The sequence below is a fragment of the Pyrgilauda ruficollis genome, unplaced genomic scaffold (assembly GCF_017590135.1).
Source record: "Pyrgilauda ruficollis isolate IOZ18807 unplaced genomic scaffold, ASM1759013v1 scaffold32, whole genome shotgun sequence".
Taxonomy (NCBI): Eukaryota; Metazoa; Chordata; class Aves; order Passeriformes; family Passeridae; genus Pyrgilauda; species Pyrgilauda ruficollis.
In genome coordinates, this window is record NW_024524600.1 from 2,570,647 (window position 1) to 2,593,422 (window position 22,776).

The following is a 22,776-nucleotide window of genomic DNA, read 5'->3' on the forward strand; positions in this document are numbered from 1 at the left end:
ATTTTTTAAAATTATTTTTCGATTTTGTCTAACAGGAGTTAAGGTGTTAACTATACAACTGCTTTGGCCATCTGTCAGTGATTTAACAGCTGGTTTTACTACCATTTCTGTTTCTGAAAGATGCTGTATTATAGCAAGCACATAGCAGATCTCAAACTTCTTGGGTTGTGCTCATCCTAATTAAGTGTGCAAACCAGTTCATGTGTTGGTTTGGGGAATTTTTTTGTCAGTTGGGTTTTTTGTGGTTTTGTTATTGTTTTTTTTTTTTTTTTTAGCCAAAAGCCATGTGCTGAAGTGAGTGATCTGACAAGTGTACTTGTTGTGGCTGTTCAGTCTTTTGAATACTTTCCTCTGCTGTCCTGGGGTGAGGAAATGCATGGAATTTAAACACCTTTTTCTACTTACAGGTAGTTCAGAAAATTTGCCTTTTAGGCTTCTGATACTTTTTCTTCCTCCAAGCGCATCTCTTAGGAGATCCATAGGGGTCTTCAGAGACCCAAGCATTAACAGAAGAGTCTGTCTTTGGACATGTAGAGAGCAACTTAGGTGTGAGAGTTAATTAGTCTCAATCATCACTATTACGCACATTCTCAAGTGCCTTAGAAGGAATCTTACCCTGCCATCTTTACTAGAAAGATTGCCTAGGCTGTGCTTCCAACGATTCCCCTGCATTGCAGCAAAGATTGCCAAGTCTCAAAGCCTTCTCTAAAAGACATCTTTAGCTCTGCAAAAGCAAATCCAGCTTTCTTCCCATTGCTCCTCGGGTAGAACAAGAGAAAGGGAAGAGAAAGAGTCCTAGTCCTCCTACTCAAGGCAGTGGGGAGAGTAGAGATGATTAGTGCAGTCCACCACAAGAATGAGCTCTAATTCAAGGTGCTCTTCTCTACAGCTTTTGCTTCAGTTCTTAGTATTTAACTAGTTCAGGCAGTAGCTCTGCACCCTTTAACCAGGTTAAGGCAGTTGGCCTCTCTTGCCATAAGGGCACGGTGCTGGTTCAAGGGCAGCTTCTACCCAGGTCCTTCTCGGGGCAGCTGCTTCCCACCCAGCCTGTGATTCCTGCCCAGGAGCAGGAGTGGTGATTCCCTCTGCATGAGCCGCATGAGGTTCCTCCTGGCTCATTCCTGGCCTGTCCTGCTCCCCTTGTGTGGCAGTGCCCCCAGCTGGCCTACCAGCCACTCCTCCGGCTTGGTGTCATCTGCAAACTTGCTGGGAGATCACAGGGATGCAGCACACGGGCCAAAGCGGCCTCACTTTAAACTGAAAAACAGCAACCGTTTCCAGTGCCAGGTGGTAATTGATTTGTGCATCCTGACAGCACACGCCTTCACTTTTCTCTAGTGGTAGAGAACGCTCCTACAGAGCCCTCTCCCATTTAAAGGACTCTGAGATTTAGCCTTACTGAAAGAAAAAAATATTTGTAGTTACAAAAACTGGGGACAAGGCACCAAAACAACTAGGTAAAATATTTATTGTTCATCTGAACTGCTGACTAGCCTACACTGCTTTTGGGTATTTTCTTTGAGCCCTGTACCTTTGTAAAAGAAGGGAGATGTAAGCATCAGTAGAAATGCAAAGCAAAGCTAAAATGAGTATGACTTTAAGTTATAAGAGTTGGGTACCTGTCATGGCAAAAACACAAGTCAAAAGTGATAAAACAGTCTCAGCAGAGTTGTCTTTTTTCTTTTACTTTAAAAATACTGAAGCATTCAAAATTATAAAAACAGAAAAGCCTCTTGAATCTTTGTAGAATAAAAACCAAACAACTATACATGTCTTAAAAAAAATATAACCTGCTTCAGAGCATGCCATGCTTTTGGCAAGCTACATGTCTTTATCTCTGAACACACCTTTGTGAAAGTGTTTGGACTGAGGAAAATATACTGCCCACCTCCCATGCTGGACAGCTGACTGATGCTCCACAGGAGGCCGAGTACCAACACTGCATAATCCTGGGAAATAAGTAACAGTGAAAAGCCTTACTCTCTTTTTTGGGAAGAAAGTAGGATTTGGCAAAATCCCTCTATCTCCACAAACACCAGCTGTAAAAGTCAAATTAACAAATTCCAGTTATGTTTACACATCCCATCATTAAGTTTGCATGCCATCTTACTGTGTTTTGGTACTGTTCTGAACGTGGTATTTTGAGACGCTGAAGCAAACATGACACAACCACATAGGAAGACAGCAGCAGTTTCCTTGCTAGAACAGGAGCTCCACTTGCCTCCCCACATGCCCTCTTTGAAATGCTGTGGTTATACTCACCCGGCCGTGTTTGCTGTACCCAGCAGCCCTGTCTTACCCACATCTAAGAGGAGAAGCATGGCAGTTGAGTCTAAAATTAGGAAAATCTTAGGCCATGCCTTCATCAAAAGGACATGTCACTCAAGGTCAACTATACGTACTCTAATGCATGTACAAGAAACAAGACTCTGAGTATTTGACAACAGACCTCAACATCTGGCTCAAAAGTCTTTTGGTAAACTTTTGTCAAGTGACAAGAGCATGCTTCACTTACCAGACAGCATGGCCAGGACTTTTAACACTTCCAGCAGCAGGAAAAGGCAGCCTGAAGAGCATGAGAGCAGTAGGAAATTTATTTATTTTAAGGAGGTAGAAATAGGCCTTTTATACTGCCAGGCAGGAGGCTGCAGGAGGGCCAGCAGCACAGGACGCTTGGATGCAGATACACCCAGTTAAATTTATGGGCATAACCATCATGCTCTGCAAGTATTTTTCTGAGTCATTTCTACTTCAACTTGTTACACATGATTATCAGCCTCTACATGAGAGCTAACAAACAGCCAGCAAATTAAAAAGTTTAAAGAGGCCATAGTCCAAACTAGCTCTGCTAGTCTGGGTCCATTATATTCAAGTAAAAAACCAAAAAAAACAAAGGACAGAAAACACATAATTGGTTTGTAAAACCAAATGTTTTTAAAGTTACTACCAGTGAAGTTAAGAAAGCCTTAAGCTGTGGAAACAATACCAAGTCCACTGAGCTACTACTAAACAGGCACCTTCTAGAGAGAAAAGTCTGGAAATTGCCAATAAGCAGGCAAGAACTAAAACAATTTGTCTTGTTTCTGGCGGACTTTGTACAAAAATAGGTGAGCTGGAAGCCAGCCAGCCTACAGAACCTGCTCGTGTCAGAGAAGTGTAGAAGAGTATGGTCTTGTCAGCATAAAAATAGCAGCAGCAATGTACCCGGCAGAGATTCTTTCAAGTGCCAGCTTTCACTTTGCAATGCACAAGCATCCACACTAGCTACTGTTTCTTGGGAAGCTGAGATACACATAAGCACACAGCTGCATAAATTAAAATCCATTGCTGGGATGCCAAGATTCCCAAACAGCAACAGCAGAAATACACATTTGAGTATCCCATTTCATCCATTTCTGCAAGTTTAAACAGTACAGTTTGAACAATACTTGTAACTGGGGTAAAAAACCCACCAGTGTCTATTTTTAAACTGTAGGCAATACATGACATTGCTCCCCTCTAAACTGCAGCTCACATAGACAGAGGAGAAAATATCTGGTGTTTTTAAGTTAATATGAACTCTTCTATAGAGACAGGCTGTGACTATAAAGGAGCAGGTGAAGGGTCTCTTTTCCAAGCACTCCTGTTTAAGGCACTGTTACTGGCCTATTAACAGAGCTGCCATTTTTATCACCAGTAACTACTGAAAATTTTAATATGCAAGTCATGAGGTAAAGATACAGCATTGGAAAACATTGCATATAGGCCTGCAGAGCCGTTGGATTTAGTTTACCTTTACAAATGAGATTCAACAGTCAGATTTCACTGCAGCAGGAAGTCAGATAATGACTTTTTACGTCAAGAATACATCCAATGCTCCAGATTATTTTGCCTGCACGAAGTAACTTTTAACACTCAAAAATAAATAGTTTTCCTTGTCCCCACCACTTGTGCAATCAAATGTGAACTTTAAAAAGACAGAAAATCACATGAAATTTGACTCTGTGCAAGAGGGTGCCACTGGCAAAGATTATGTAGGCACATACACTAAGACTGAGCTGACTTCAGCCCAAAGCTGCATGTTGATGCCAGCAGCAGCAGAGAGCACCAGCTGCATTTGACATGTTCTAATACAGCTGAAGTCTAAACTAAAGACTAGCACACTCAAAACCTTTACCACACACCTCTACTGTAGCTGTCACATTTTGTCCTGTAAAGTGTTGATGACTTCTTGCCCTGTACACCAGCACTGACAAGACTAATTAAACAAGCATGAAAGGCCAAGTTTCATATGAAGGGTAAGACAAGGTCCAGTTTCAAGACAAGAAATGGCAAATCAAGTTTGTAAAATATTTAATAGAGCAGTTTCCCAGTGGACTCCTGACCAGAATCATAACCAGACTTCTAAAAAGTATATATATTTTCAGATTTGAAAATTTATCTTTATTTTTTACAAAATGGATTCCAGGAAGTTTAAAAGGCAATATCATAGAGGAATTGGGGCGCAGAAATCAGGTGTAGTCATTCAAAGCATTCAAGTAGGAATATGGTCATATAAATATTTGAAAAGCATCTTTTATCATAAATGTTCAGAACAAAATGTATAACTCATTCCAAACTAAAAATTGAGCTTTATAGCACATATTTCCCTGAACAGAAAAAATAAGTAACTTTTGAAATATTTCTAAAGGCCTGAAAGCTTTTTCCATGGTTAGTTACAATTAGAAGACTTGCCTTAGATTAAATTCCTTCCTTTCCAAATATGGAAAGTATTAACATCAGTCCACTGTTAAAACAGACAATGTGTTGCAAATTAATTCTGGTATAGTATGTTCCAAGAAAGCCTGGAGTATAAAGGTGCTGAGGTGGCTCTGAGTCAGTAGTCGTCTCCCCTGCTGACGACCTCCTTGCAGGTGGGGCGCAGCAGGATGGTGTGCTCGAACTGCGCCGTGTAGGAGCCCTTGATGTCGCACAGGGGCGGGTACGGGTCCACGATGCCCAGGTCGCACAGGTTCTTCAGCGCCATCAGGTATTTGCTCTCCCCCAGGCGATCCAGCCACCGGCGGCAGAAGGCAAGAGTACCAAAGTTTTCGTTGATAACGTTTAGCAAGTGTTTCGCTCTTGGAAGCCTGGGAGGGAAAAAAAACCAAACAAGAATGTGTTGGAGAAGAAAGAGGTATCACCAGCATGCATTCACTACAGAATTAAAACACACCAACTAATACGGTTAGATTGCAAGGTCTTTTCAGACTGCCTAGACTTGGGATGTCTTTCTACATCAATCACATGTTCTCTTTAGAAAATAAAGTGCACTCTCCTCCTGCAAAAGATTGTGAATCTATCTGCAAGCTAAACTAAACATAGGGACAAAAATCTATTAAAAAAGAAAAGGACATTTCATTTTAAAAAGAAAAACAGAATTCTTCCTGATTCAGAGTGGTCAGTAATCTGAAATAATTCTGGCAGAAGCTTGGTGGTTCAAAATGCTGAGTTTTCACTTCTGAAGTCAAATACTCAGTAAGCTTTTTATTCTTACAATATACAGGCATAAAAAGTATATATTTATAGATCTTCTAAGAACTAAGCTTAGTTGCAGTCAAGCAATTCCTCTACGATCTTTAGTCTAATTCCTCCCATCCTCTCTCACATTCCTAGTATATGCTGTGGAAAAGCATGTCTGCCTGCTATGTTTCTGACCAGAGTAGTCTTTGTTTCAGAAAATATGTTGCACTTCTAGAAATGCAAACCCAGTGAAACTAAAAATGCAAACCCAGTGAAACTAAAAATGAGAAATTTCTTCATTTTACAGCAATGCACTAAAACAAAAACTCAAAACTCTCAAAATATCCATAAAATAAAACAGCGCAAATAGCATAATAGATTCTGGGAACAGCAGAAGACAAAGACTGTGGCACACAACTACAGTACAGATGCTGACTAAAAAACCCACTATACATTTAATACACAGTGAATACACAAATATAATCTATCTGTAATTAATCATTTAAAAAAATAATGGTAGGAATATTGTATTCTGAAAACATATTTTATCCATTTTCAGTTTCTTGGAAATAATTCTGTGTTATTCCACATTAACAATCACAGTGTATTTTGTAAAAATATTGCTAGTACTGCCTTTTGAGTCCTCTGACAGCCTTTTAATTAGTGAAGAACATGCACTGTATCAAATTTGAATCCCAAGGGGGGGCAGCTTTGTCAAAAAACACCAACAAAATCCAACCTTATTGGCACATGCCCGACATCAAAGTTCTTCATATAATGAGAACACTCCATATCATCATGAACAACGCCTTTTCCTGTGCTACCGAAGGTTTCTATAGCATACACTTCACCTTCCTAAGGAGAGAAAAAAGGAATATGTTGCAATATGAAAATGTGACATTGTGTCATTCTGATAAAACATCTCAGTATTACACTTTGAATACAAGTAATTAAATGTGAATAGATTCAATTGTCAAATAAATGAAGAAAAAAATTCAGCATGGAGATTTCACACATTACAGTTACAGGTATCTCCAAATCATCAACTATTTACATTAGCAGCATTTTATTTCAAGCCAGAAGCATCAGCATGTTTCTAGTCACAATTTCTCAAAGTCCTTGCAGCTAAAACATTGTCAAGGCATACATCTAACATAGCTAAGAAACTACATTTGCTAACTGGAAGTACTTCTTCTGTGCTACTCAGATAAAAGTCCTAGGAAATATATAGGTTAGACATAGCTCACAGACACTTACTGCACTGATGAACTTTCTGCCCAATTTCTGCAAGAATTTCCTGATAACAGGTGCTAGTGCATACCCTTAACCTGCTCATTTTCATTCCACAAGATTAATTTCTTCAAGAAATGAAGGTGATACCTATCTGCAAGGGCATTAGCAAAATTCCAGCCAAGAACATACTGAAATGCCATTGCACAAACTCATTTCTGCCAAGTGCATTCACACATCCTGAACAGCAGGACTGTGATAAGGACTTAACAAGCTGGGGCATCAAACACTGCGGGACACTATGAGTTGTCCTGTTTATTTTATTAAGCTACTTTTAAAGTCACCAGCCCAAAATAAGAAGCCATATGAAAAGCAGTAACAGGCTGCAAATTCAAGACAAACTCTTGAAGATGTCGCTGAATATTCAACTGACTCATTTATAAAAACCAACCCTCAAAAAGCACCATACAATGCCACCACGAGATTCACTTAAAACCCAGTTTTTCTGAATAAGGACCATCAGAGGCTCAGTCAGTCACAAAAAACTCCCTGGATGGCAGTTTGATACTATAATTAGCACAGCACAGTACAGCAAGACCTTGGCTATGCTCCACATTCTTCATTGTCAAACTCACCATACTTAATGATGTAGGATTGTGTCCTAAGTAACCTACAGAAGCTGAGGAAATTAAAAAATGTCTTCTCCCCAAAACCAAACCATTAACTAAGTCAAACTAAGAACAACACACAAGTTTTTCTATCTTCCTTTTCCAATACTCTTAATCCCTTTGCACAGTCTTATAGATAAGATAGTTTAAACTTTGTCTTTTTGTGCACATCATAGGTCAACAGCTATGATACAAGTTGTGGGTGACGAGAGTGAGCCTACCTCAAAAAAAAATCCTGTCAGGACCACACCTGTGCCTGTTCAGCTCTTAAAAGTCTCATCTATCCTGACAGACTTACTGGTGATTATTAGTGATGAGGCTTAGAATAAAATTAAAAGCTTATTTTCTCATCACCCATCTTTTAAATCTTATCTCATCAGAACGAGCTTCAGTGAAAACGATGGCTAAATCTCAGGTTCCATGTTTGAATATTGCCTTCCCATCTGGTACTTCGTCACATCATGTACAGCCATTGCCCTTCCCCTGCTCCAGAACACCACTGAAATCTTCCAACTAGCCTCTCACATTAACTACAAATACACTTATTTTGTATCTGCAGAGAAAAACTATACTGGAAGCTTTTCAAGAAAAATGCGATCTAACAATACACACAAAAAGTTATCCAAAACTACACTTCAGATGTATTTACCAAGAATCACCTGAGTGAGAGAATATTACAGAAGCAACAAACAAGGAGTATGAATGACCTGCAAGTCATTCAGAAAAACTCTGATTTCCTGAATTCCAGTTTCCCCCTAAATATTAATTTCTGTCCTTTTCCATGTTCCTAAATGCAACATTCCAACACTCCATTTAATAACATATACACACTGAGAAATAAATATGCAGGAGTTTCAGTAATATTACTGTGGCATTCAGATTTCAACAGTTTGTTCGGTGGTTTGTTTTTTAAATAGCAGTGTCCCAAGGCTTCAATTTCAGGAAGTGTTAGATACCTGAACACTCCAAGGCTAAAATGAAGAAGCCACTGAGATAGAACTACTCCTGTACAGGAGCATTACACACTACAGCAGTTACTCCACTGCAATTATTCACCAGAATCACAAAAACTACAAATCACAAGTGCACAGAAATACTATTCTTGCAATGATACTGGAGAAATTTAACAGAAGGAATAAAGAACTCAAGTTACCTCCATTCTTGTGGCTTCTCCTCCTTTCACAATGGGTACTGTTTTTCCTGCATGTATCCTATACGGCCCAATGGAGTGTCCGTTCAAATTGCGGATTGGCTTCACTTTGGAAGAGAACAATAATATTAGAGGCAATTTCCTAACAAATGGTAAACCCTTTAAGGCAATTTGGTTTGTTATCCCATAATAAAAGTGTAATAGTGAGTCATCATACTGCAGAGGAACCAAACACAGAACTATCGACGTATCTTGTACAAACACCAGCCACGACACAAGTGAGTTTTGTATGCTTTAGCAAGACTTCATTAGTAAGGAGCAGCAACTCCAACAGTAAAAAAAGCTTATTAATAAAGCCAAGCAGCAAGTATCAAATTATCTGTACAGTTCAAAACTGCTGTTTAGCATTCATCTTATCATCTTATCTGCTAGAGATACAATACATGGAAGTATAAGCCAAGAACATTTCTCCAAAGGAAAGGCAAGCCAGCCATAAACATGTATTTACACAAGACTCATACCATACTTCTAGCAGAAAAGTCTTTTCAATGTCCTGAAACCAATATTTATATAAAACTATATACACGCACACACTTCTAAAACAACCATCCCTACATGAAGAAAATAACTTGCCTTGGTATGTTTTGCCATCAATTTCAACTTCGTAAGACTCCATAACTTCTTGTATGGCCTCTCCCACATCACAGAGACGTACATCTATTCCAGCACACTGAAAATAAAAGCAAATATAAATGGAAAATAATCACAACATTTACTGAAAAAGAATTTGCAAATTACTTACATAATACATACCTTTATTCCAGTATTTGTGGCATCCTTTACAGCTTCTAATAGTCTGTCATATTTTGGATTGAATGTGACTGTAAAAGCACAGTCAATAATACGACCTGAAATCAGCAGAAGTTAGTTAGCTTCATAGTATTTGCACTGAAGAACATTCTCAAAGTTTTATTTAATAAATGAAAACTAACCACTAATATGTGTTCCAAAATCTATTTTGCAAATATCATTGTATTGCAGGACTGTCGGATCTCCAGCATTGGGAGTGTAGTGGGCAGCACAATTATTCAGAGAACATCCCGTAGGAAATGCAAGACCTGCATTTAAACCATTTTCCTTTATCAGCTTACGTGAGCAGTCTTCTAGTTTTTCACTGAAAGGCAGAAGGGAGGGACAAGAAAAAAAAGATCAGGACAGTTGTCATTAGTATTTCTTATGATGACTTCAAATAAATCAATGCAAGAACAAAACCTCAGGAAAATACTAAAGCAAATGTTTTTATATAAAATCAAACTATTTGTATGCGAAGTAGACAGACAACCCTAGGCTGAAAAACATAGGCACAACACAACAATCTTCACCTCTTTGTGTTGTTTCCTCTACCCTTTCTTGGGCAAAAATGAATCTTTCCCTCTTGTTTTTAATTAAGTTTAAAATATTTATCCTTACAAGCTACATTTAACCCATCCTTCCTGAACAGCAGAGGTTAGACAACCAAAGTTTAGGCAAATTAAATGCATTCTTTAAATTTACTGTGATTTAAAAGAAGGTGGGGAAAAAGGAGGTAAAGCCTCTTATTTATTAAAAAAACTTTGATTATAAAAGGACCTTTTTTTAAAAAAATTGAGCGGTAACTATGATAAAATAAAACCTTGTGAGACTAGCATTTGTTTTTTGGTTTTGTCTAATCTCAAGGTGCTAGCTACTGCAAATCCACAAATACACATCCAACAGTGCATTCTCCTTCAGTGTCAGTGAATGAGGTAAACTGCAGCTCACTGCAGTGCACCAAACTGATTTTAAGAAAGCCAGAGAAATATGAAAAACGAGAGCATATTTTAATCAGCAAGGCCCCACAGTCCCAGGTACTTTAGGAAGAACAGTCATGTTTTGAGAAAATGACTGCTTAAAACAGCCAAACTGTATAATCCACTAAGACAGATTTGTTTCACCCAGACTAGTGAGCTGCCTTCCTTCTACTTTCCCTCATGGCATATTATGTCTTTCTGTTATCCTTGCACAGTTACCTTGGGGATCAGCTCTCATTAGCTTTCTTACTATCCTACTCTTGTCAGCACAGTCCTCAGTCACACCAGGCTGAAAGCACCTGATTTTGGAAGCTAAACTGTTCTGGATCAGTGCAGTACTTGGACAGTAGACATTCAATCTAGATAAACTGAAGGACAGAAAAAGTAATAGTTGGAAGAGTCACAAAATCAGTCCAGGCTAATTCTTTCTTTAAACTTAATCAAATTCACGTTAATCTGAATCCATCAGCTCAGTTATTTCCTACTAACTGAGAATAATAAAAAACCCCACTGTGTTTCCACCAGAAACATCAGTCAGTCAGTGAAGACCAAAGAGAGTCCAAACCTTCCTGCCCTGGACTGAATACACAGCCATGCTGGTTTTATGTCTCCTTGCCCAGTCCCCGGCACAGGCTGCACCTCACTGCCCACATGGCATTTCATGACATTTCTGGCAAGCAGCAGCAGCAGCAATGCTGCTATTGCTCTTTCTCCCAGCACCGCTGCCGAGTAGCAAAGGCACTGAAATCTAAATGAAGCATATAATCAAAGTAAGTGAACATCATGGAAAGCTTAGTTTAAAATTCAGTATAATCCCAGGCCCTGTAAAGCTGCAGAAGCTAAAAATGCAAGAGGAAACTTAAAGGAAATAATTGGCAACACTGGTTGTGTACCTCAGACACAAATCTCCCCAACACTCATTACACAGTGAATTAAGCACACAGAACTGAGACTAAATCTCTCCTCCTCTGGAAAATGAAGAAAAATCTACAGCAGAGGTCTTCCAGAAGATGTGTGTCCTCACCAGATTTCTATCATTGTCATTCCAGGTTTTATCCAGCTCATAACGTATTTCCTCACTTGTCTGTGTGCCTCTGCAGCCTCCCGAAAATCATTCCAGATTTCCTCACTGGCTTGGTCTAGTGCTTTCTTTTCTTCACTAGTTGTTCTCCAAGCAGCAGTTCGCCTTGAAAATAAAGGAAATGTTTCAAACAAGTTACTGTAATCACAGCAGTCATTACAACTTCTGTCTAAAGCCTGCAAAGTGTTTATTAACCAGTCAGGTCTACATTCCCCTTTGTAAGAAAAGATCCTGATTTGTACAATTTTCAGAATAAAGGAAGCCTATTAAAAAAAAAAAAAAATCTATCAGTACCACAGACTAGCAGCTGTGAAAGGCGGTAACATCCTACCAAAGGCCCAGAGAAGAAGGGTGCTTGAAGTATGCCCAAGTTTTCAAAGAGACAGAACAGGTGCATAAAATTCATATTTATGCCTTCAATTCCACCTTAAGTTTAGCTGTGCAAAAAAACTGCAACAGGCTCTACTCATGCAAAAAGTGTATTTTTTTCACAATCTTATTCATTCAGACAGTGTTGTTCCTGCATAGAGATGAACCTCAGCACTGTAGTGTGGCTGCTTGGCCCAGAAACTGTTGCTGACACAGACAATAAGCATCTTCAAAATTTAAGAGCTTGCAGTTCCAGCATTATTTTCAGTCACGCTCAGAATATTTAGGTAATAACACCTAACACAGTGCATGGTAAGTATGACACATGCCAGACTGTTACTTTCTAAATGGGCTGGATGGTGAAATTAACATTTGTTACAGGAGAGTACCACTCATTCTGGCTCTTTGGTAGGTTCATAGAACAAATACATGAATATTTTTTAATACAGGATTAAGTATAAGATTAGCTTTGAATATATTTTGTATTATGCAAAAATCCATGCAACTAAATGCAACTAAGGTTCCATGAAAGCAAATAAACAAAAACATAATTAAAGTACTCCAACAACTGTCAGAACTTAGCTAGAAGACTACTCTGACTACGAAGTAGAGATAACCCTTTAAATGGTGAAGTGGCAGCCACATAATAGTGCAAAAAACCCTAGCGGTGACTCCAAGAACTCTGTACATGCTGTGCAAGACAAAAACTACTAAGAACAATACATAGCTACACAGGCTGGCATGGGGGTTTTCAAAGAAAGTGGGTGGTGGACAAGATGGACCAAAGATGCTGAAACACACCAATTTTCAAATTTAGAAATTAATGCAAATGAATTGATTCTAAGCAAACAACTGAGTACACCGAGTGTAAAGGATTATGTTTTGAAATCCAAAGGTGTAGCTTTTTACCTGTTTCATACACACATAACTTAGCTCCACTTCGAGTTTTCCTTACAGCCAAAAAACAGGTACAAGTGAACCAAGAGACTATGCCCTTGAGTTTTGCTGCATTTTGAACTAAGACTATACAGTTGCATGTAAATTTGTAAGTATATATATCTATACTGAGTATTTCAAAAGAGTTGAAAAGATACAGGAGGATAACAGGCTATTCCATAAATCTTTCTCAGGATGATCAGAGGATATGAAATATTTTGTATTTCCATTTTGTATTTCCTCTTGTTTCCATTGAACTTTCTGCTCCTTTTCAGATAAAAGTGCGAAGCAGAAATCCCACATTTACTTTCTGAGCAGTTTCTTGCTCCAATAGCAAGCATCACACACACTACTCTTACAATTTGCCTCAATCTGGCAAATTCTGCCAAAAAAAGAAAGCAACGTGCTGTAAAACCTGGGCCCCTGCACTGCCACTAGGAAACTGGACTTCTGCCAGCACAGAAGTCATTGAAGATGGAAAAGGTGCACTGCAGAAAAACACTGGGGACAGAGACTCAAAGATCCTTTCAGACTGTTCTGGATTCCAGCAGCGAACACCCCTTGGTAGCAAGAATTGCTGACAGGGTCTGGGCAGCTGCTCTGCCATCTGTCACAGACTTGAGTGCAAACTCCAGCAAACTGGCAGGAAGCCATCCTCACTCTGTCTTACTGTATTTCAGCATACAGTCACTTCACACAAGTCAACTGGGGGACAGAACTGCCTCTACATGTAAAAACACTGCATCAGACCCAAAGCGTTTTGCTGAAAAAGCTGCACTCCTGCCATCTGGGAGCTCAGGAAGGGAGGCAACAAGAATTTTTGCTAGGGCCTGAGCACTTCAGGACACATGAAAAATCAGTTGGTCAGATGAAGGCCTCATGCCAAACATCAAGTCCTCTCACAGGTACATGAGCTAACAAGCTTTTTTTTTTTCCTAATGTGCTGCCTATCACATGTCAGCTGAAGAAATTCAACTCTTGCTCCCAGCCATTTGGTCCAGCTTTTCATTCCAGTTCACAGCCTGCAGTCTTCACCAGTACAAATTTTTATAGGATCACACTGTGATTTAGATTATAGTGATCAAAGAAATACAGAAAAGAATTTCCCCAGATTACCTTCACCAGATAATCCAGTCATGCTGGAGGGAAGGGATGCCATCCAGAGAGACCATTATAGGCATGAGAAGTGGGCCTGTGTGAACGTCATGAAGTTCAACAAGGCCAAGCGCAAGACTCTGCAACCTGGGTCAAGACAATCCCCTCACAAATACAGGCTGGGTGAAGAATGGATTGAGAGCAGCTCTGAAGAGAAGGATTTGGGGGTGTTGGTGGACAAGAAGCTCCACGTGACCTAGCAATGTGCACTCACAGCCCAGAAAGCCAAATCATACACTGGGTTCCACCAAAAGCAGTGTGGCCAGCAGGTGAAGGAAGGCGATTCTGCCCCTCTACTCCATTCTTGTGAGACCCCACCTGGAGCGACACATTGAGCTCTGGGGCACCCAAGGTAAGAAAGATGTAGAGCTCTTTCAGTGAGTGTAGAGGAGGACGGCAGAATTAGGGTTTTTATACCCTACAGAGGTTTTGGAAACTGTCCAATAGAAAGGGTCAGGGAAAAGTGACCTATAGGCTTACAGAGAGATAAGCAGAGTCCAAAAGGCAGAAGAGAGGGGCTTCTAAGGCCCGAGTCATCGTGACTTGGCATTTCCTAGCTCAGGCTTCTGACCTCCAAGGAGGCCTTGCAGGCCCTGTGCCTGCTACAGAGGGCCATGAAGATTATATGATCATGGCTGTAAGCACCACTCCTGTGAAGACAGGCTGAGAATAGGTGGGGCCCTGCAACCTGGAGAAGGCTCTGGGGAGACTACACAGCACCTTCCAGAACCTGAAAGGGAGAGCTTTTTTCCAAGATCATATAGTGACAAGACAAGGGGTAATGGCTATAAACTGAAAGATGGTAGGTTTAGGTTAAAAGCTAGGGAGAAATCCTTTACTATGAGGGTGTTAAGGCACTGGAACAGGCTGCCCAGAGGAGTTGTGGAAGGTGTCCCTGCCTATGGCAGGGGGGTTGGAACTAGCTCATCTTCAAGGTACCTTCTGAAGCAAACCAGTCAGTGACTCTGTAACAGCAAAGAGGCAGAAACAAATAGGCAGGGTCAAGAATTCCTTAACTCTACTTTAACAAAATTGGTGTATCATGAAATACTGCTTATTTATTTTCTGCCCTCCCAGTTGTATAATTTCAAATTCCCACGTCTGCAAGAAAAAACACAAGCTCCAAAAGAAAAAAAAATCCAAAAAACTGGAGATATAAAAATGTTAAACCTGTTAGTCTGTTGTCTATGGAAGTATTGATTATCTGCTATTTTTTTAGGCTGAAATTTGAATGACACCCACTTCTAGCTGAACTTCTCACACAAAATACATAATTGTGGGTTGATGAGAGGTAACTTTAGAAAGCACATGACATTAACAGTTAAGAATAGAAGTGCAACTCTTAAAAAAAAAGGAGATATAAAAACGTTAAACCTGTTAGTCTGTTGTCTATGGAAGTATTGATTATCTGCTATTTTTTTAGGCTGAAATTTGAATGACACCCACTTCTAGCTGAACTTCTCACACAAAATACATAATTGTGGGCTGATGAGAGGTAACTTTAGAAAGCACATGACATTAACAGTTAAGAATAGAAGTGCAACTCTTAAAAAAAAATCAAAGGCAAAACCCTACTGACCTCAGCATGAATAAGACATGGCACAAAAATGCTCCACCAATATATAAAATGAAGGAATTACTCAGAATATGAAATATCCTGGCATTAATGTCAGCTACTAATTTAAGTAGTGGCTTATATTAGGAAATACTAAAGTAGCACAGTAAGATTTGAATATTTAAATTAGGAAGAAAACTAAACACATATTTGCTTAAGCACATTACATGAGGAAACTATTTCAGGCTCCTCAGAAGCATATATTCTTCCTCCATAGCAGAACATCAGGTACAGAAAAGACGCCCCACTTAAATCCGGTTATGAAAGAAGGTTTGTTTTTATGGCTTTTGTCCTTTTTCTTTTCAATAAATAGTAGTTAAACCAGAGAAAATATTTTAATCTTCAATAGCTGAATATGTATTAGAGGTGTAAAAATAGTGTGTTATTTATTAATAAACTATGTACGTGCTTAAGTTGTTTATGATCTAATTTCCTGGTTTACTTAAATCATATTCTTATGAACATGGCCCAGGTTAAGTATTTAACTCTTAAACATTAAAGAATCACTCCTGGGTCAGCCTGTCAGGACTATTCTGTGCAAGCACTCCATCAGCATGCTGATCTTGGAAACTGTGTTCAAACTAAAGTAATGAAAAAGAAGAAGCTTCCTTGAAAGCAAATTTTCATCTCAAAAATGAAACCATATTATTTGAACATAATTTATAGGGGGTACTGGAAGCATTACTTCTCTTACTTATTTTACTTACATTCTATGAGAAATAGTCATTAACTTTAAATAACCAATAAAACCAACATTTCAGAGTACTTTCATTCTGAAGTAACAGTCACTGATAACTAGACAATGCTTTCAGACATATTCTCTCCCTTTGGTTTAAACTATTTTTTCGGAGCTTTGATTCAATATTTCCTGGGAAGTTTAAATGTTTTCGGTAATACCTGGTCTTTTCATTCAAATTTGCATACAATTCAAGCTAATTCTGCGCCATGCATCCTGTGTCTCTCCCAGGTAAAATATGACCTTCGACAACACTTCACATAAGAAAAAAATCAGGAAAACTCATTCAAGTTGGTATGTCTTAGTTTCTAACAACGCACAAAGAAATAGTAGTCTCCTGTAAAAACATAAGGGTGCAGATCTCTGTTCCAGTAAGCCACTGGAAGCTGTTGTTTTAGTGCAATTGCACATTATTCACACATCATTATGAGTTACAAAAACAGGTGAGGTTACAATAACTACATGTTAATTCCAAGAGAGAGAAGCAAGTACAGAATATACCATGTAGGCTTTTAAATGAAATGCAGAGATTGACATGTCTCTACCAAAAAATAAGTAACTAAAAGTTGGCATCTCAATGGCCACAAAACTGCTGCATAATATCTCATCTCCCTTAATTTTAAACCTTCACTTCTAATTCAGACAAAGTTTTTCTTACAAGCTGCCTACTGAAAGTCTGTCGGCGCCCTGGGTCTCAAGGGCCCCATGCCTCACAGCAATTCTGCTCACACTGGCTACACCTTAATTAAAAAGGGTAGGGGAAGACAAACATTTCTGGCCTGAAGACCAGTATTCATTGAGTTCCTTGATAATCCAGTTAAAGAAAAAAGGGGAAAACCCAAAGTACATTACTCATTTTGTCCATTTAGTTGCACATTAATATTTTTTTCAGCACATCAAAATGAAAGCATTTATTTCTTAAGCTTAAAACACTCACCCATCTTGTGTTGGTGGATATTCACATTCTTCTCCCTTTGGGAATACATTGCTGGGAAATAGATCACATATTGGAATAGAAGGTGGATCTGTCTGGACCTTAGCTGTTGAGTATAAGAAAGTGTTACATGTGGGACTCTGGAAATACTAACCACCTTATTTCAACCATAAAAGATAAACAGCAGAAGTTATTTAAGATCCCCTTAACTAGAATCTGGGCTTCTACCAAGACAACATCATATCACAACACCCTCACATGACTTTATTTAGTCAATGCCCATGGTCAATGAATGCCCTCAACATACCAGGAAGAAGACAGCTTGCCCAGACTTAGCCTACAAATACAAAGTGCACCCCTAAATTTGTTTCAGCTGCAAGAACAGCACTTGCACACACTTAATACTAAGTCTGTATTTTTGTGCTTGATACCTACGTCCTTTCTTCTTTTTCTTCTTCTTCTTCTTTTTCCCAGTTGCTCCATCTCCTTCACCCTCTCCATCTATAGGAAAGAAAGTGCTCAGCTAAACATAAAATAATCTTAAAAGAACCAAAGTTTGAGCAAAACACAAAGACATCTGGACTATCTGGAAACAAATGGATTAAAAGACAACATCCAGAAGCTGCCACCAAAACCATCAGCATTTTCAGTCCCTACACCAAACACAGACCTAAGAAAATAGTTTTGAAAGTTGACAACAAACATATCACCAAATAAAAAAAGAGAGCTCAGGTAAAGTGTTTTCAGAAAGTCCTACTTCATATTCCTCTGTTCTCAATTCAGGCAAACAGATGCCTGGAATTGTTTAAGGACACGAGAGAACTGTATTAGACGCAACAAAAAGCTAGAAACTACTGCTTCCACCCCATCCTCTGATGCCTCAGCTAAAAGAACTTGCTACGTCTGGAAAGGTAAAGACCCCAAAGAAGTAAAGATGACAGCACTCTAGGCCAGGGTAAATGTAATCTTGAGATAACAGGGAAGGTCACAAACAACACTCTCAGCAAAAGCACTGAATGTGTGAGATACAAGGTGGTCAAGCACTGGAACAGTTTTCCCAGAGAGGTGGAAGATGCCCCATCCCTGGAAACAGTCAGGGTCAGGCTGAATGGAGTTTTGAGCACCGTGATCTGCCTGAAGATGTCCCAGCTCTTTGCAGGGGCTTGGACCAGATGACCTTTAAAGGTCCCTTCCAACCCAAAACATTCTATGAATCTGTACCAGTGGGAGGTTTCCAGGGAGCACAGCAGGTAAGCACCAAGAATCAGCCACACCACTTACAGGCACATCTGGGAGGTAACAACAACCCTGCAGACTTCACATTTGGCTACATCAAATCCCCACGTACTCCATAGTCAGTATTTCAGGTGCTATCAGCTACCTAAACCTTCTGGTCCTAAACACAAATTCTTCTCAAAGTAGACAAGTACTACTCATCTACATATAGAACATTTTCAACTACAGCAAGAAGTAAAATGAAAAGAACTTCTAGAATCAAGTCAAAGCATTCCATTTTGAGTGTATTTATCCAGAAGCTTGCATTTAAAAACCAAACCAAAACACTGACCAGCTGCTCCAGTCACTAGATTTCAAGCCTCTCATGATGGTCAATATAATCACCAATTTTATGCCACGATGAATGCTGTAATACTGCAGCTGGGGCAAATTTCAGCAGTGTCATTTCTGCCCCTCCCCAGCTCATTTTGGCAGTAAGTATCTTAAGTTTCTGTAAAAAAATGCAAATATAAATACTTTGTATCTATAATATAGTCCCAACCTACCAGATTCTTCATTAATCTGTATTTCATAGGCAACCAAAAATGTTGCCTATCCTTAGCAGTGCATATAAATTTCTTTAAAATCTGATACCTTTGTCACATTTGTCTTGACCTTGAGCACTGCCCAAACCATTCATAAAGAAATTAATTAGACATACTCCAGCTCATTCACCAAGAGATTTCTGGATTATTTTTTCAAAGGCTAGGCCTAAACTGAAGAGAAAAAACCTCCAGCATTTCTTAAATATTGTTGCTGTTGCTATCTGCGTATTGTAGCTTTTTCATACATCACTGCACGTGGAACTGCCAGCTGCGAGCCAAACTAACCCTGTCTATGCCTTCATGCCCTTGAAGACTGCTGCAGACGAACTGTGCTGCCAGAAACACAACTACTGCATCTACCAACACTGTTTGTCTTCAGGTTACTTAGCTGCTAAGGAAAAAAACTGTCACCAGAAAAGCAATTTCAGATCTTTGCAAAACAGAAATCCAACCTTCTATCATATTGGTATAAGCCATTTAATAACTTAGCACAGTATCATGCAAAAATGTTACATATCAGCATAATTTAACATGGCAAGGGAAATCCAAAGAGCACTTCCTAATCTCTTCTAGAGTTCAAAAGTTATAGTCTCTTTTTTGAGGCCACCCAGTTACATGCTTACCAAGAGGAAAAAAAAGGAAAAAGGGAGTACGTATTTTATTGATTTTACCCTAATGCAGCATGTCTTACAACAACAATTCTAAAACTACACAACTAAGATGGTGAGTAGCGAGATCCAGTACAGACAAGAACACAGCTGTCTTCAAAACACTCCAATGAGTTATAATTTTTCTGCAAAAGTATCCGTTTTACAAAAAACACATCCAAGTCTAATATGTGAAAAAAAATATTATTAATTCAATCATAGCATTCATTGTTTTATGCTTTCTAATACTGTAATACAATTACTAATACTGTAAAAAGGATAAGAGAACACAGCATTTGATCTGCAACTATCATTGTTACTTCTCCTGAGATAGAACTCTAACTATTCTAATATTCAAATATATATTCAAAGATTTCTTTCCATTGTATACAGTTTTCACTACCCTCATCAACAGTTCTGCCCAAAGTTGCAACGATGGCAAAGCACATATTGCATTAATTTTAACTCCACAACATGAAAGACACCATAAAACAAACCAGAAGAATACACTTCTATGCAAAGTACCTGCATTAAACTTGATGCTGCAGATTGGTAATGGTCAAAGTTAAATTTGTTACTTAATACATCTCGGCACTCTGACTTAATTTTTTAAAACTTCCATACCCAACTCATTAAAATTACATTCCAGAAGGACAAATTCCAGCAAGTGGACTAAGAAGATTTCTAAGCAGACTGCTCAAAGTGTTGAGCCAACTTTATATGCTAATTCAGAAAAATGAAACTGAATTACCACTTTAAGAAATGTGTTTTCTTAAACATCCATTTCTGTTGAGAATCATCCATCAAACCAAAGGAAATACAGCACCTTTATTGGATCTTCCAACAGAAAAGATGGACTTGGTCTGGATTTCAATACAGGCACTTTCAAGGTTCTGGCTTAGAAAATCAGCCACATAGCACAAGCAACATACAAAGTGTGTGTCTTGCTTATGTATTAATCTCCCCCCAATTCAATATTAATGAAAAATTATAATTACAGATGAGCAAGTTTCAAGTCACTGGTAAAGACTGTAAAACCCATTAATTAAAATGCTCCCCTAAAATTTTCTCTGTATGTTTTAAGCCAAGAATAAGAGACAGATATTTGGAGCATAAACATGCACTGGCCATGGTAATGCAAGTGAGAATGATTTATAGCTTACGTTATCCCAAACTAAACATTCCCCTTCAGTAAGTAGATACTTGAAAACACAAACCTTTAACAAAGCCTGTATTGCTGTTATTTGTATATGTACACCTGTGTGACATCATTGACAGCAAAATCATTGACAAAAAAGTAGAATCCAGATAGTTGCATCTCACCTCTCCAAAAAGAAACCCAACCAAAATCAAACCAAGACATCGGTAAATAGTCTGTTAAAAGGGAGCCTCGGAAGAAGCTGAAACTGGAAACGTTAAGAGAAAATGTAATTTATACTTGCCATCATCATCATCATCTTTTTCTTTCTCCTCCAGGGCTTGCTTGTCCAATTGTTTTGCTACATCATCAAGAGCACCTTCCATTTCTTTATCGTTTTCTTGTCCTGTTTGTAAAGTTAAAGTACGACTTACTGTAAAACATTAGCTCCACGTTAGTAAACAACAGCCCCCAAAGCTTTATAAAAACATTATGCTGTACTCACCCCTACAGACACCTGAGCACCTAATGCCTTTTTCTGTTTTAAAGCAGCCCCAAAGTGTAAGGCTGTATAGGACAGTACAGCGACAGGTGCTATTAATGAAACCTGCATATGAAGGTAGATTAGCCCGACACTTCTGGTGCCTTTTTTTCTGCCAGGTAACTAATTCTTCTTCCCATAGCAGCAGCCTGCTCTTGTGAGATAATATGGGCGTGAAGCAGATAATTATAAACGCACAGCACGATCACGGCTAACCGATGGCCTGCTAAAACAAACCCAAACCATCGCGCCTTTACGCTATTTGCCCAGACTTGCTCCAGCTCTCTCCGACAACTTGGGAGGGGTGCAGAGCCTCCATCAGGCGGGACGACTTTTACAGCGGCAGTCTTACACCTATCGCCCCTCGGGGCATAGGAGAGGGTGAGGGAAGCGTGGCTTCTCTTGCTCACACCGGAGCGGGGAGGACACGCCGGCCCCAACCGAACGGCAGCAGCATCCTCCGGGCTCCGCCAGCCCCCTCCGAGCCGCGGGGATCCCCCTTAGCCCACACCGCTGCCAGGGGCCGGGACGGCGGCCTCGGCGGCGCCCCGCACCCGCACGCCGGTACCCCTGAGCCACCCACGCCGCCCACCGCCGCGCCCGCTCCCCGGTGTGCCGGCCCGAGGCCCTCACGCCGCCCAGCCCGCCAGCGCAGGGTCGCGGCGCGGCCCGGCCCCTACCCGCGGGGCCCGCTCTGCCCTTCTTCTTCTTCTTGCGCTTCTTCTTGGCGCCATCCTCGGCGCCGAGCCCGGCCGCGCCGTCCCTGTCCTCGGGCTCGGGGGGCAGCTCGCCGTTCAGGTGCTGCTCCCGCTCCTCCGCCCGCCCCACGCCCGCCATGTCGCCGCGGCCGCGCCGCCTCGCGCGCACGGAGCGAGCCGGGGAGAGCGGCGGGGCCGGCGCCACGCTCTGTGGTGCGCGCGGGGCACGCCGGGACGGCGGAGGACTCCGCCGGGAGGGGGCGGGCCCTCAGCCGCGCACGCGCGCCGCCGGCGGTGTGCGCGCGCGGGCCCGTGAGGCGGGGGGGCGGAGTCAGGGCTGCTCCCGGCTGCGCGGAGGGATAAAAAATGGAAAGAAGAAATCTTCCAAAAACAACCCTTTCCCTCAAAAAGAACAGCTGCTACGTTCCCTTACAAGCACGTAAGATTGCTAGGGTTTTACCATTTGAGGGCACTGAGGAAACGTGACTAACACGAGAGATAACTGGTGTACAGAAAGAAAATAATACCGGGGGGAAAAAATTCACTTGTTCCAAGTCACATAGAGCAAAAAAGGGAAGATTCTAATACATTAAAAAGGACCTTGCCTTGTCCCATTTCTACTACTCTGTAGAAAACCAAGACAAGATACCAAATTTGCCAGCATCCACTAATGAAGTATTAAATCAGCCCAATCCTTAAAATTCATTTACTGAGGTTATACTTTTTGCAGGTTTTCTACTAGTATACC

At 40.2% G+C, this 22,776-nt stretch overlaps 1 protein-coding gene across 1 annotated transcript; it reads right to left on the bottom strand.

Annotated features, from left to right (window-relative positions):
- Positions 1-4,399: 4,399 nt before the first annotated feature.
- METAP2 (methionyl aminopeptidase 2) lies at positions 4,400-22,270 on the bottom strand. Its single transcript, XM_041474332.1, has 11 exons — positions 22,011-22,270; positions 21,094-21,195; positions 17,620-17,685; positions 17,188-17,290; positions 11,383-11,544; positions 9,522-9,703; positions 9,343-9,437; positions 9,163-9,259; positions 8,533-8,636; positions 6,221-6,336; positions 4,400-5,108 (listed from the first exon to the last, which is right to left on the bottom strand). Exons 1-11 carry the CDS (start codon positions 22,165-22,167, stop codon positions 4,856-4,858), a joined length of 1,437 nt encoding a protein of 478 aa, XP_041330266.1. The 5' UTR covers positions 22,168-22,270; the 3' UTR covers positions 4,400-4,855.
- Positions 22,271-22,776: the final 506 nt, after the last annotated feature.

What these genes read in the sequence shown, in the direction of transcription:
- METAP2 (XM_041474332.1), bottom strand. Translation starts at nt 22,167, where the DNA reads ATGGCGGGCGTGGGGCGGGCGGAGGAGCGGGAGCAGCACCTGAACGGC. An exon ending in TATCCACCAACACAAGATGG is followed by an intron (nt 11,545 to 17,187) that starts GTGAGTGTTTTA and finishes TTTATTTTCAAG; the next exon opens with GCGAACTGCTGCTTGGAGAA. An exon ending in CCACAAATACTGGAATAAAG is followed by an intron (nt 9,260 to 9,342) that starts GTATGTATTATG and finishes TTTTATTTTCAG; the next exon opens with TGTGCTGGAATAGATGTACG.